The sequence below is a fragment of the Nesoenas mayeri genome, assembly GCF_963082525.1.
Source record: "Nesoenas mayeri genome assembly, chromosome: 1".
Taxonomy (NCBI): Eukaryota; Metazoa; Chordata; class Aves; order Columbiformes; family Columbidae; genus Nesoenas; species Nesoenas mayeri.
The window spans coordinates 87,680,439-87,696,345 of record NC_137541.1 but is presented as its reverse complement, the minus strand read 5'-3'; the positions used below and the strand labels follow the sequence as shown (position 1 = coordinate 87,696,345).

Genomic DNA, 15,907 nt, shown 5'->3' with positions numbered 1-15,907 from the left:
AAAAAGAGCCAAAGAGCCCCTACAATGTTTCTGCCATACTAGTTCAAAGTACAGACTCAAAAATGCCTGGCAATAATAATAGGAGCAGGCATCACCAGGGCAAAAGAGGGCAGTGAATCTCATGGCCAACCAGGAATGGAAAGGATAGGACCAGAAACAGCAATTCCCATAGCACAGGCTGCCACAGAACCAAAAGCCTAAGCCAGCATTTTAGTTTGAATGTTTTACAGGTAAATGAGGCAATCTCCTTAAACGACTCCTAGTTTTTCAGACCCACTTAAAACTTATTTTGAAAAGCATGTCATAATTTGGCAGGTTGTAACTTCTAGCAGAAGTTAATTTTTTCCTGTGTTTTCAATGCACTTCTTAAATATTTTAAAATATCTTGTGACATACTAACATATCCCATTCTTTGAATGGAACCTGACAAAGTCAGGCTCTGCTTTAAAGATGCACTTACTGCTGTTTCGTGTGTTAACAATAAACTCAGTTTCCACCCATATGATTAAGTTGAAGAAATCCTTAAAATCATACCTAAGTTGCTATCCAGTAAAATATTAACACCACACCACCAGGAAAAAAAAAAAAAAACACACGCAATAATGCTGATGCTCATTAGTACTTGATGTGCACTTTGGGTTTACTGTTATTAAAAAGATTTGTAGTCCTGTTTGTCTTTTCTTTTTAATATAATTCATAACAGTAGTTTAACATCATATAAATAACAAGAACACATAGGACCACATAATCATGATTTTTACCTCTTTGATTTTGTTTCTCTTCTCTCGGATATCCGGGTCTGCTGGTTCTCCACTGTTTATCCCTATAAGATTTGGTAAAGGAACAGCGGGCAGTGGCTTGCTGTCTTTCTTTTTCAGCTCTTGTACTACTTTGTTCTTTTCTGTCTGAATCTCAGCTTGAATCTCATCACGCGATTTCTTCAATTTCTCCTTAGCTTCTTCCAGAGCCTTTTCATGATCTGCTCGGATCTTATTTCTCAGACGTTCCTCTTCTTCTCTAGAGACACAAATGCTAGTCAGCATCTCATTACTAAAAACACATTGCTTATAAACAAACTGCAGCTTCAAAACAGAAGCCACCTCCCAAATTGTTTACTCTAAGTAATTCTAGTGATTCAGACAAGCTTAGTGAATTATGTTAGTGCACAATTCTAAACTATTTTTGCCATGAACTCCAAAAGGACAGCACACACATCACCAACACTACAGTAGAAAAATGTATCATAAGGGTTTTCTAGATTATATCTTAGCACCTTTGCTTGTCTGCTTGAGAAGTTAGAAAGGAAAAGCTCTACATTCTGTATTTCAATTACAGGATGCATGCACAGGCACATCTAGCAATCATTCAGTTAAAAACAAAAACGCAGAAGGAATGCTGTTCCTCACCTTCTGCACAATAAATAGACAGTACGAAAACTTGTCACATCTGAAGTAATAACTACTACAAAAAAGTCACCCCTTTTTTAGCAATGAAGTGTGAGCTGCAATAGCTGCAAACTACATTACAGCATGTTTTGTCTTGAATTCAGAACTCGTTGTTCCAATCAGTACAGTCCATAAACCTCACAAGTTCAAAGTTAATTATAAAGCCATTTAGGAACATAAGCACTTTTAGTAAAGCATGATTTGAAACTCACTGTCAACAAAACCAACATAATCTTAGTTCTAGGCTCAATCCTTCATTGTGATCTTTAATGATCAGTAAAAGTTTTGAGATTCACACACAAAATGAAGAGTGATGTTTTTTAAAACCTGGGTTAAACAACAGGTTATTCTAACAAGAAACAAAAATGTTTCACTCCAGTCTCAAAATATTTCAGGGCATCATAAAGATACACAGACTCAACACACCCTTTTCAGGCTTCTTTAAATATACAGTTGTTCAATGACTAACATAAGCCAATATAGTTGCAGGGATTTAAAATAAGTCTTAGTTAAAAAACAAACAAACAATCCCTCCCTGTTTCTTCCTACTTTTTCCTCAAAAAGCATAAGAAGAAGATGGTAGATAATGGAAAAGAAAGAAGACAAGCAGCAAGTATCAAGCTTGGCATAACTGCTTTTACAAGGAACTGTGCCACTTGACCCATATCACATTTTTTTTCCAGAATACTGAAAACATACCAATGAAAAGGATCAGTGAGAATTACAATATAATTGACAGTTGGAAGGGACCTACAGCGACCATCTAGTCTGACTGCAATTAAAAGCCAAACCAAAGTTTACAGGGGAAAAAAAAGAAAAAATAAAAAAATAAAAAAAATCAGAAGATTGGCAACTGTTAACCAAACATTGACAATAAAAACATGAATGAACTTACATATTTAAATTCAGATATTTTTCCTACAAAGGTTATTAAAAACATTGGACAAAGTTTATGATAAACCGATGACACTTCCAGAGATTCAAACAAATTCTAAGTAACTCACTGAGGTGCTGTGTTGGAATATTTGGGGTTATGGACAGATCTTACTGGACTTTGCAAGCATAGTAGAACTGTTTTTATTCATCTCACAGATCAAGATCCTGTCATGTCTATTACAGAGCACTGTTTCACCTTTCCAAAAAAAGACAAAGAATTAAGCTAACATGAACAACTTGCACAGAGTTATGACACAATAGGATCAGAGCAATCCTACCAGACCAGTCCATCTTGTGCAAGGTTTATGACTGATACAGTCCTCCGCCTGAGGAGAACTGATTCTCTAAGTCAAAGTGTAAAAAAACAAGTCTTAGTTCCACAAATTCACAGTTCAAACTGCTCCCCCCATGCAACTAGCCCTGGCTGGTATCTCATCCAGTATATTTTTGACTTAAAATTTATATACCTCTTTGCTCCAGTCTTTAGCACAGGCTTAAAAGCTCAAACAGAGCCTTTTTTTCAGGCTCACAATTTATTCTCAATTTGACAAAGTCTGACATCACTTGATATCATCCAGAAAATGACTGCCCAGTTTACAGGCCAATGTGCATAGCATGCAGTGGGAGACAATGGCAATATGACATAAATTGTCTCAGCAAAATGCACTGTTATACAAAACGTGGTTTATTAGCCCTTACACTTTTCTGAAGTGCTATTAGGTTTGCATTTAAAAAAGTTATAGTAGCATTATTACCTTTCAATATTTCAGTACCAGAAATATAATGCAACATTTTAACAGATGCACTGACTGAAAGGCTTTCAAACTGAAGTTCTTCAACCACTGTTCTCAAAATGACTCATGTCAAATCTATATTTCTCCCAAACAATAAAAACCAAAGGACTGAGCTCCTCACTTCAACTATCAAATCCAAGCTCATTAACACTGTTGAAACAGTAACAGTCATTTTTTCCCTCAACTTGAGAACAAAGAAACAACATTCAAAGTGGCAAAACACTATTCTAGAGATAGAAAATACAAGTAATAGCATTTACGTTAGCTTTTATTTCTATTATGATCCATTTATGGGGGAAAATAACTTTCTTGTATTCCTGTAAAAGTTACATTCTATTGTGGCAGCAATGCACTCAATACAGTAACAAAAGCAGCTGAAAATTCCTACCAACTGCAAGATTTGAAACCATAGATCTGTAGTCTGAAAAGATTTTCAAGGCTAGCAGAGGGCTCTGCGTAGGATGCAGCTAGAGAGAACGAGGTCGCCAGAACAAGACATCGTTCCCCACAGTCATGTTCTCACCAAGAGACAGCACGCTGTACAGGAGCCAAAGAGATGGCTTACAGAGAAGGAGAAATAGCAAGCATTACTCAACATTTAATAATCAAATACTTCAGTGTGGCGATAATGTATTTTGGGGGAATGATTCTGATTTTCAAAACTCAGTTTCTGGAGGCAAGTGACAACCTTTACCTTCTGGCTAGATCTACTAACATTTTGTTAAGAGATACTGCAATTATTTTTGCAAAGGATCAACCATCACTCAAAAAAATGAATTTTTAGAAAAACAGGATAAAAAAATGTGTCTCAGGTCTTAATCTGCAAAGGATGCTTTACAATGAGCATGTTTTATTCATAAATAGAAAAGTAAAACCCACAGGTAACAATGCACATTCCCAAATATAACCCCCCTGTGTGAAAAAGATTAACAATGTTTGAATAGCTATAGTGAGTCTGACTCACTAGAATGAGTCACTGGTGATGTGCTTTGTGCACCTCCATGATTTTGCACCATCAGTATCAAATGCCATGACGATTGTGCCTTCATCTTTCCTTTAAATTTTCAGTCCCAGGTGTTGCACACAGTAGGAATAATAAAAGCTTCATCACTCTACCGACTTCATCTATTTCTAGATTCAAACTGCATGAAACAGCCATAATTTGGAAAACAAGTTTTGAACTCACATCTGTTTACACTGCAGGAACCACTACATAACTACACAAAAGCTGTTGATGTCTACCGCACTATAATCCAATTAGAGTCATTAAGAAGGTTTGAATGACAGTCTGCTTCCCTTCAGTCATTCAGCAGAATATTTAAGTGTCTGAAGAAAATACACAGAGACTCAATAGAGATGAAAAATTCTAGTGCTAACTGTATGATCAGCTCCAAGTCTTCCAGGAAGTGACATTTTGAGATAAACATAAGAAAACAGTAAGATGAAGAGAAAGGTCAACAGGTATTTGAGGGAGCTTACACTAGATAGTACAAGAGCAGCTTCTGCAGACAGGTATTCTCTATGCAATTACCAATGATGGACACCATGAGCTACAAGAAATGTCATATTCTGTGTTCCAGATGAATACATATTTTACCAAATATATTCAAGTGTATGACACTAATGGAAGAAAAATCACACCCCTAAAAACCAATACCACATTTTCCTTCCGAGTCCTTAAGCAACAAGAACTAAGTGAAAATGTAGAATAAAGTTCAGAAGACTGGAAAAGTGTGAACAGCTCACAGCTCCCGCCAGTCACCCCAAACCCCAACAAGATCCCCATCCAGCATAAGAAAGAGTCAGCAACAGATTAACACACATAGATACCACTACATTCAAATACAGTTAAAGAAACCTCAGAGAGGATCAATCTAAAAATATAAGATTGGAAAGAATCCCAGCATAAACACATACAGCAAAATGTGTCAAACAGTTTCCCTGTCCAACTGCTCCCCCTTGCCTCTAGGCAACATACGCAAATTCTTAAAATATAGACCATTTTGAGTAAATCTTCAAAAACCTTACCTAACAGAAAGCTGCTTCTTACTTCCAGTCACCCCAACTGCTTATTTTGAAGTCTCAAGACAGGCATTCAAGTACAATGAAACTACAGCGGTAGCTACTTCAAAACAAGCATTATTAAAAGAATCTGTGATTAGACTATTTTTGCCAGCAAGAACCATAAATAGAACTAATAATTAGAATCTGAAACTAGAAACAGGTGCAAAGTTTTTCAAACAATCACTGTAATTAACTATTGCAGCTGCCTATGGAGGAACGTTACACACTCTAAAAGCATCCTTGAGCTGTCTAAATGTCATTCAGAAAAAGACCACAAATTATAACACTTCATAACAAAATCACTAAATGAAACTTAATGTGCTTTAATTATGCATGTGGTAGTGAGCCTTCTGAACTTAACAGCTACTATAAGCTACTAAAGCTTCACTTGCCAAGATAGTGACTTTTAACATAAGTCTCTCCAATCTGCGTGACACAAAAGGCTCTTGAGAAACTGAATTCGAAAAAGAAAAGCAGTGCTTTCAAACTTCTTCATAAAATTCAGCATCAAAAAATAAAATCAAAATTAGAGTCAATAAAAGCAAACTGCCCACTAGCAACTGCTCTCTCACACTAAAAAGTGGAGCACTGGGTCACTATAGCAAAAGGACAACCAGTTTATTAGTGTTTTGATTTTCAGCAGATGGAGAGACAAGAACTGTTTAAAGCACATAAACATTTGTGGCCCTCATCCAGACACAAACATCTGTGTGGATATTCCTGAACTTTTGCCCTCTTGTCAAGTTTAATCTTCAACCAGAGGCTACTTTCAGAGACACAGTAAAACAAAAAGAAAGGCACTAATTTAGAAAAAAAAAAAATCTTTGAGAGTCAGCGCCTAAAAAACATTTCACATGTTAACCACAAAAGCTGCTTTTCCTCCCAGTCTTGGAGCATACACAATACTATAACATGCACACATATTACAACCTCAACACGTCTTCCTAGTGTATGGAGAACATACATTCACAACACACAAGGAAAATGAATACATATGTACTGCCACTTATTGCCCAGAAAAAAAAAAATCAAGCCAAACTGCAGATTTCCTTGAGTGGTTTCTTTTAGACAAAAGTGGTAGTAGACTATATTTCTAGCAAGTGGCTAGATTTATATATGGCATGAGAACTGCTCTTTAAACACAAGGAACATGAGACACATGTCCTTGTTCAAGTCCTCTTATTCCTCTCCATCCAGTTTCACAAGATTTTCCTCTTGCAGCTGCACTTGCCCTTTTTCATGTTCCTATCTCCCGTCCTCCTTTTCTAATATTTGTACCAACTTAGGCTCCACTAGCTTGCTTCCTTTGTCTTCTACAAGGGCATGGCTGCCCCTTTGAACATTAGTCCTCCTCACCTTCATCATTCAACTTCCTTGGACCATACTAACTCACTGACACAGGCGCTCTCCTTTAATCCTACATACCCCCTCTTAAATTCCACCTAGACCTCCTCCAAACAAGATTTCCTTCCACTAGTGTGCAAAAAATTACATCCCTAACTGACCTCTCTTGGAGCCAAATCTTAGACTGAGAAGCTGGGAATTCAGCTGTCTTTGTCACTGCTCTCAAGAATTCTCATCTCTGAGATATAAGCTCACAGATCCTGTCTCAGATCTGCTCTCTTGTCTAAACCAAAACCCCAGACTGTGTCACCTTCAAGCCAAATTAACTTTTAATCATCCTCCCATGTCTTTTGTTCAGCATTAGAAACTCCTCCACTGCCCAGACTGTCAGTGTCTGAGCATTCTTCCCATTTCCTAGAATTCTACTATACATACTTTTTCCTGCTTAGTTTCCATATATTTTAAATGTAGTCTTTCTTAAGTAATACAGTTAGAAGCCCCCAGAGATCGATCTTTTTCTGCTCATCAAGCAATTCTGTTAGGAAGACAATCCACTTAAGTACTTGCATACTTATATTGCCTTTCTGTATTTTTTTTCCTGCAAAACCTGTAATTCATTATATGTATTTTTCTAGGCAAAAACATAGCCACTTCTGGATGCCTGATACAATAAATTCATGGTTTTCCATGCTGATCATTAAAGGCCACTGCTTGTTGTTACTGCTGTATCTGTCTCTACCCCATTGTTTTCCTTTACCTTTTAATTTAAGCAGTCTTTGAAAGCAGCTCTGAAATGTGAAAAAGCAAAACCCTTGGAGAATATATTTGGAAACAATTTCAAAAATAAACATTGAATGGGCACATATAACTTGCAGAATGGGGTGGAAAGTTGAAGCACATCCCTTATATATGAAGGGCAAGCCTTCTGTAAAACTAAAAGCCAAAACATTCCTTAGTATTGCTAGACCCCTTTTCTAAGAACTCGGGGCACAGCCAGAATCCTCATAAATCATCATACGGCAGCACACCAAACAAAATACTTTGTAAATAAAGTGCATTACCGTATAAGACATTTTCCTTCACAATGTTAAGTACAAAATATATCTCCCAGTTAAAAACAAGAGTAGAGATCCCACAATCAAATGTGGAACATGTATAATTTCTGAAGGAAAAAAAAATAGACATGCAGGCAAGGTGTCATCCTTAAGGAATTATTTGCATCTTATGTTATGAATGTTAACATGAACTGCACTAGGAACATTTATCTTGAGATTCTGTCAAGTGCTGTGACCATTAGCAAAGGCATTTGTTCCTTGTCTCTGTCTACAGCAGCCACATAATCCCAAGCATCAATTCAAAAAAGGATACCAAGCTCAAGTTAATGGCTTTCTTGCAGCCTGAAAGCACTGTCATACTCAGTAGAGTCAGCTTCAGTTTTACTAGTGAAGAAAGGCAGATCTTTTCTACAAACACTCCAATAGTTGTATTCATATCAGCAGCCAGGCATTTGTCAGTGTTAAGAAGGGTCACCAGAAACTGCATAAGCATTTTAAGCTTACATGAAATTTCTTAGTTTTATAGCTACAGTATAAGCCAAAACAGCTTTTCAGAAGAATCAGATAAACTGTTTCAGGAAGAAAAAAAAAAAACAAAAACAAAAACACATACTTCTTTTTTTTCTTAAGACTAGAACAGCAATGAATGCAACTTTCATTAGAGAGGACCAAATAAAAGACATAAATTACACAACACTTTACACAAGTTTTCAGCTACATATAAGCAATTTCGTTCAGTTTTTAGTGTCTTAATGTCATTCAGGTACAAAAAAACACATCGTTAGGAAAAGCAATAGATGCATAAAGTTCAACAATGTAGAGTTTTCAACCACTACAGCTCTATCAAACATCTAATTTAGATCCTTTCTGATTATATGAGGTAAAAGAGAATACAATTAAATTTGCCTCCAGGCACTAACATATAATCAAAAGCAGGCATTATTTCAGAATTTTTGCTGATTAAAGAAACTTCATTTAACAGCTGCAGCTAATTACTTCTGTGCAGTATATTAAGCCTCTGCAGAACAAGGTCTTAAATCTGATTGTCAAAGCACTTACAATGCTAATATAGAGGGGAAAAAAATATTTTATTTTTTAGGAATAAACCTTGCTTCTAAAAAAGGACACTGAAAAGACTAAGTCTTAGCAAAAGTTTGTCAAATTCAGGATCTGCTCATGCTTTATCAAAAAACCCGAGTAAGAAGAATGTTGCTACCTGCTCTGTGCAAAACGATTTTCAACAGCTTTCTGTCTCCCAGCACCGTAACAACTGGAGCATCAGATCTTCCTTCCCAAGCAGTACCCCAATGAGCCAGATTTTTTATTTTAAGTAATAAAGATGGAAGAACTCTACAGGAAGCAGGAGTGAAAAATAGATATAGACTACAGGAATAAGAAACAGAAAAAGAAATCAGTACTGAACAAGAGAACTGGGTAGGATAAAAAGTTAGACATGAGAAAGATCACAAGAACGAACACCTGGAAATGGAGTTTATTCTGATACAGAATTCAAACAGCACCAAAAACTAGTTGGATAATTTTAATTCAAAACTGCAGAAGCCTACTGCAATTAATGATGCCAGAACACATAATTTTCTACTGTAAACCATTCTAGGTTGCTGGAAACACAGTTATTGAACAAGTTTAGATATGTATACAGCAATGTATTTATACTGTACTCAACACAGTCAAGTTTAAGACAGTATAGACAAACATCTTGCATACTATATTATTTATTGATATCAAAGCCAGTTTGAACAAGGCAGAATAATACATAGCTTGTCCTGTGATACTGAGAAAGCAATGAACTGCATTCTCATGCAAGAGCAACATGTCATCTCTGCTTCCTATTAAAAAAAGGCATCTTTACAAATAAGCACATTTACATACAGGACAAAGCAGTCCCACTGATATTGATGGCACAAATCAGATACTGAAGCATATGCTCAAGCAGAAATAAAAGGAACCAGAGCTCCCCATAACACAGCATCAAGCTCTTAAATCTTATTTTATGTCCAGTGCTGCCACAAGCTAAGCTTCCAAAAGGGAAAAAAAATGCTGCTGCAGATTCTGAGACATTATTGTATTTTCCATATCGCTCAAAGCTCAACTTTCTCAGAGGTCATGCCACAATCTTAACAAAAGTTATTTTTCTTTATTCCATACAAAATTAAATATTTGTGAAGACTCATTTTTCACAATGATAAAAAACACACCTGCTTTGATAGCAACTTTTCCCCAGGAAAACCACAGTCCTACTTAAGCTGCCCAATATTAAACAGAATCCTAAAATTAGCCTTAGGTGGCTAATTTTAGATTCAAAAATAGATTCAAACCATCTGAAAACCAAGAAGATTACAGGTTTCCACGACACCTTAATTCTCACCCTTTTGAACACATGAAGAGCCAGAATAAAGTTGCATGTGCAAGTGCAGAACCGGCACTTTCTATGCTGTTTTAACATTTTAACATTCTCTGGAGTAAAAAGTTGAGGTTTTTAAAAATATAATTCTTAATTTTTTTTTAACCTAAAGATAAAGAATCATGGGTCTCTTTTTGTACAGCACCAGCAATTGTTCCAGTATACCCAGTAGATAAATACCTGGCTGCAGGACTGCTGTCATTGGCAGAATTTCGGGTTTTTTGATCATGGGTTGGTTTACATGACACCTGGCCTGCTGGTAACAAGTGGGACACACCTGTCTCAAAAGGGTTAAAGGATCCTTGAGCAGGAGTTATCAGGGCTCATTGAAAGAGCTTTAAACTGGATTTGAAGGGGGAAAGGGAGAAAAACAGACACAGTAGAAGCAAACCCAAGGGCGGCATGTCAACATTTGAGGGATGGGGTGCTAGCAAGGCCCTTTGGTCTCCCATCTCAGTGGAGGTGAAGAATGGAGACCCATGTGGTAGCAAAGACACAAGGGTTATGGATGTGTTAGAAACCACAGAAGTGCCTGAGAATGGTCACACAGGAATCAGGGCTTCTCACTGCAAAAAGGTGGCAGGATTAATAGCCCAGCTGAAGTGCATCTATACAAATGCACGCAGCATGGGCAACAAACAGGAGGAGCTGGGAGCTATTGTGCAGCAGAAAAACTTGGAATCACAGAAATATGGTGAGAAGACTCCCACGGCTAGAGAGCTGCACTGGATGGCTATAAATTCCTCAGAAGTGATAGTTGTGATAGATAGGAAGTAGAGGAAGTGGGGTATCCATGTAAGTTAGGGAGTGTTTTTATTGTCTGGAGCTTGAAAAGGGTGAGAAGGTTGAGTGTCTATGGGTAAGAATCAAGGGTAAGGCCAACAAGACAGATATCCTGGTGGGACTGTTACAGACCACCCAACCAGGATGAAGAGGCAGATAAAATATTCTGCAGGCTAACCCTTGTTCTCATGGGGGACCTCAACTTACCAGATGTCTGCTGGAAATACAACACAGCAGACAGAAAACAGTCTAGGAGGCTCCTGCAGGGTACAGAAGACAACTTCCTCACACAGCTGGTCAGTGAGCCAGCTACAGAAGGCACCCACTGGACCTGTTGTTTGTGAACAGAGAAGGACTCATGGGTAATGTGTTGGCTGGAGGTCACCTTGGGCATACTGATCATGAAATGATCACATTTTCTATCCTTGGAGAAGTAAGGAGGGCAGTCACCAGAACTGCTACTTAGGACTTCTGAAGGGCAGACTTAGATCTGTTTAAGAGGCTGCTTGGCAGAGTCCTTTGGGAGACAGTCCTGAAGGACAAAGGAGTCCAGGAAGGCTGGTCACTCTTCAAGAAGGAAATCCTAGAGGCACAGGAGCAGGCTGTCCCCATGGGCTGAAAGGCAAGCCAGCAGGGAAGAATACAGGCCTGGCTGAATAGAGAGCTGCAGCTGGAACTTGGGAATAAAAGAAAAAATTATGACCTTTGGAAGACGGGGCAGGCTACTTAAGAGGACTACAAGGATGCCATGAAGTTATGTAGGGAGAAAATTAGAAGGGCCAAAGCCCAACTAGAACTTAACCTGGCAACTGCTGTAAAAGGGAACAAAATAATGTTCCTATAAATGCATCAGCAACAAAAAGAGTGCTAAGAAGAATCACCACTTTATGGTGGATGTGGGGGAAAACATAGTGACAGAACATGAGGAAAAGGCTGGAGGTGCTAAATGCCTCTGTTGCCTCAGTCATTAACAGTAAGATCAGTTGTGCTCCAGGTACACACCCCCCTTGAGTGGAAAGACAAGGATAGGGAGCAAAATAAAGCTCAAATAATCCAAGGGGAAATGGTTAGCAACGCACTACACCACTTCGACATGTACGAGTCTATAGGGCCAGATGGGACCCACCAAAGGGTAATGAGGGAGCTGACAGAGGTGATTACCAAGCCACTTTAAATTATTTATCAGCAATCCTGGCTAACCAGGGAGGTCCCAGTTGACTGGAAGCTGGCAAATGTGACACCTGTCTACAAGAAGGGCCAGAAGGAGGATCCAGAAAATTACAGGCCTGTCAGTCTGACCTTGGTGCTGGGGAAGGTCATGGAACACATCACATGGCACATACAGGATAACCAAGCAATGAGGTCCAATCATCATGAGTTTATGAATGGTAGGTCCTGCTTGACCAACTTGATCACCTATGACAAGATGACCTGCTTAATTGATGAGGGAAAGGCTGTGGATTTTGTGTACTTAGACATCAGTTAAAGTGTTTAACAGGCTTCCCAGGGCATTCTCCTGGAGAAGTTGGCAGCTCGTGGCCTGGAGAGGTGTACTCTTTGCTGGGTAAAGAACTGTCTGGATGGCTGGGCCCGAAGAGTTGTAGTGAATGGAGTCAAATCCAGTTGGCAGCCAGTCACAAGTGGTGTTCCCCAGGGCTCAGGATTAGGGCCAGCTCTGTTTAATATCTTTATCAATGATCTGGATGAGGGGATTGAGTGCACCCTTAGTAAGTTTGCAGATGACATCACGTTGGGTGGGAGTGTTGATCTGCTGGAGGGTAGGATGACCATACAGAGGGATCTGAACCAGCTGGACGGTTGAGCTGAGGCCAATCGTACAAGGTTCAACAAGGCCAAGTGCCAGGTCCTGCCCTTGGGTCACAACAACCCCAGGCAGTGCTACAGGCTTGGGGAAGAGCGGCTAGAAAGCTGCCTGGCAGAGAGGGATCTGTGGATGTTGACTGGCAGCCAGATGAATATGAGCCAGCAGTGTGCCTAGGTGGCCAAAAAGGCCAACAGCATCCTTACATGCACCAAGAATAGTGTGGCCAGCAGGACTGGGGAAGCAGTTGTCCCCCCGTACTCTGCGCTGGTGAGACTGCATCTCAAATACTGTGTTCAGTTTTGGGACCCTCACTACAAGACAGACATTGAGGAGCTGGAGAGTTCAGAGAAGGGCAACAAAGTGGGGGAAGCATCTAGAGAACAAGTCCTGTGAGGAGCAGCAGAGAGAACTGGGTCTGTTTAGCCTGGAGAAAAGAAGGCTGAAGGGAGACCTTGTCACTCTCTACAACTACCCGAAAAGAGGTTGTGGCATAGAGGGTGTTGGTCTCTTCTCCCAAGTAGCAAGTGATAGGGCAAGAGTAAATAGCCTCAAGTTGCATCTGGGAAGGTTCAGATTGGATATTATTAAACATTTCCTCATGGAAAGGGTTGTCAGGCACTGGAATAAGCTGCCCAGGGAAGTGGTGGAGTCACCATCCCTGAAGGTGTTTAAAAGACACGTAGATGATGTTCTTAGGGACACGGTTTAGTTCCAGAGTTAGGTTATCATTGGACTCCATCTTGAGGGTCTCTTTCAACCAACATAATTCTATGATTCTATATGCTCTGTGGAAGCTTGCACTACAGTACTGACTTGCTACCTGTTTACCCTCTGTAGCAGCTACATTGCCTGACAGTCATACCAAGGCAGGAAACTGGGTTCATAACCTCAGATATGTACAGGCGTTTTGGAGGAGATGGGACAGAAACAACAATGCAGCAACAACAAAGAAATTCCAATCATTTGTGCATTACACACAGCATCCTTGCTCTCCCTTCCTTTGTGATCTTATTTGCCCCCAGAATTACAATTCCCCCCCATTTCACACATAACACTCCCAGAGGAGCAAAAAACGTTCCTGGAGGCATGCAGAAAGTCTTCAGAAGTGATTAAAAGGGCCCAAATAGCCTCCAGAAACTGAACAAGTTTTAAGTAGGAGCCTTAGCCAGCTGAGAAATTCTTTTTCCTTCTGCATACTCACATGGTAGAGAAGGAAAGGAATTTCTTAACACATACATCAATTATAGCATGCTCTTGTTCAGGTAGTTTCACCCCATAACAGAACATGTGGTATTAGTTTGACTAATAAGCTATGAAGAGTTCCCCAACATCTTACCTGAGATACAGAAACAGCAATACATGAGATTTAAGCAAAAGAGAAACAACATTTTATTCACCTTCGCACAACATAGCTTGAAAACATTCCTCTAGCAGATATCAAAGTCTTGCTGAAATCACTATGTAAGAATGCCACAGAGAAAGCTGCATTAATTCTTTGCAATGGGAAATGCTAAATATAAACATTTTAAATACCTAATATACCAGAACAGCTTCATGCTCCACATGTGGTAGGACAGATTATACTTCTGTGACATTATACGTTTGTTTTAAAATGAAATAAAAGAGGGGACACACTTGAAAAGAATTTGCCAAAAAATCACCAATAAGCACACACTAAATGTGTGAGTCCAGGAAGAACAATAGTAGAAAGAAGATAACTCCTGGTCTACTATTTAGAAAAAAAAAAAAAGACAAAGAGACTAAGCAAACCATAAAACAGATCAAACACTTGTCAAGCAACACAGTTAAAAAGCAAACGCAACTAATTACCCCACTTTTATATCATTAATTTGATTGTATTTTGTTAAGAATATGTACTATTTAATTTCAAATAACAATCAGGAAAAAAATATAAACACACCTACTGTGAGCTGACTTTTGAAAGTGTCGGGTAACCTTAAGAACAGAGCTCGAGACACCAGAAAGGAAAAATAGGGTGCCAAAAGACATTTACTGTACAGAATTGTGTTTAGGGGTGAGGGTTTGTTTTTTGTTGGTTTTGTTTGGTTGGTTGGTTTTGGTTTGTTTTTTTTTTTTTAAGGACACTACAAAGCAGCAATCACTAAAAAATATGACAATCATATTAACATCCCAGTGACTCAAAATGGTAAGGCTAGAGCTTTAGATCCACAAGATACTCCACCATTTGAGCAAATACAGGATGACAGCTATCAGTAACTATGTAGGTCAACAACAGAGAAAAATACCTTGACAGGGTTTCACACATATCAGCTGGCAGCAGAAAAACAACACCACCACCACACACACCAACAAACAAAACCACAACTCCAGCTACAGTTCCACATAATATTTAAGCTGATTAATACCTAGCTGTTGCTAAGTGAAAGGTCCCACTCAACCCCTTGTGCCAGCTCTGGCACTTGCCAGTGGCTGGTGAACTCATTGTGGGTCTTCCTTGTGCTCTCCTGAGCATTTGTTTGTTCTGAGGGTTTTTGCACAGAGTTAGCTCCCTGAATTAGCTGATGGTGGGGTCAGATGACAGCCAAAGCTAAGATGGGTAAAGAAGGAGCAGCCTTTCTTCTACTGTTGAGTCCATACAGCCTTCCCTCAATAGAGCCTGGCAGAGACAAATGTGTAAATTGTAGCTTTAAGGTGACTAGTACAACAAGAAATGAAACCAACTGTGGAGCTCTGAGGTAAACAGTTAAAGCCAACAGTAATAAGACAAAGATCTGCTGGAAACTGAGGACTACTGGATAAAATCATGGTGAGATAAATAAACTGACTGGACAACTCATACAACACCTAGAGCAGAGATCACCAAAGCAAGCCCAGGCCATGGCAGGTTTAAGCTTTGGGAACTTCTTCTGACAAATTCAGAGGAGACCCATCTTCAGACCCAACTCCTAGTCAGAGAAGAGATGACACTGCCTTCACTGTATGCCTGAGGTAGAGAAGTCCACCTGTGTGGACTGATAAGAGAATATCCTTGTATGAGTACAAGCCAGATGATCACAAGCCAGACAGCATACAGGAACACAGCTTCCCCAGTGTTGCTGCAGTGACTCACGGATGGCTAGAAAATTCGTGGTTCTGTAGAAACAAGTCAACTAGCATGTGAAGGATGCTTGTATTGCCACATATGCTGCAGATCTATTAGGTTAAAGATAGGTTGTATATGACTGCAGCATAAATAATATGATCAACAATAACAGAAT

At 39.2% G+C, this 15,907-nt stretch overlaps 1 protein-coding gene across 1 annotated transcript in view; it reads right to left on the bottom strand.

The window, feature by feature from the left end:
• Positions 1 to 15,907, bottom strand: part of MAN1A2 (mannosidase alpha class 1A member 2) — a 145,575-nt gene that overhangs the window by 112,214 nt on the left and 17,454 nt on the right. The window contains exon 2 of the mRNA XM_080347010.1: positions 762 to 1,017. Within this exon, the coding sequence (XP_080203136.1) occupies positions 762 to 1,017 (256 nt within the window). The remainder of the gene's footprint in view (positions 1 to 761; positions 1,018 to 15,907) is intronic.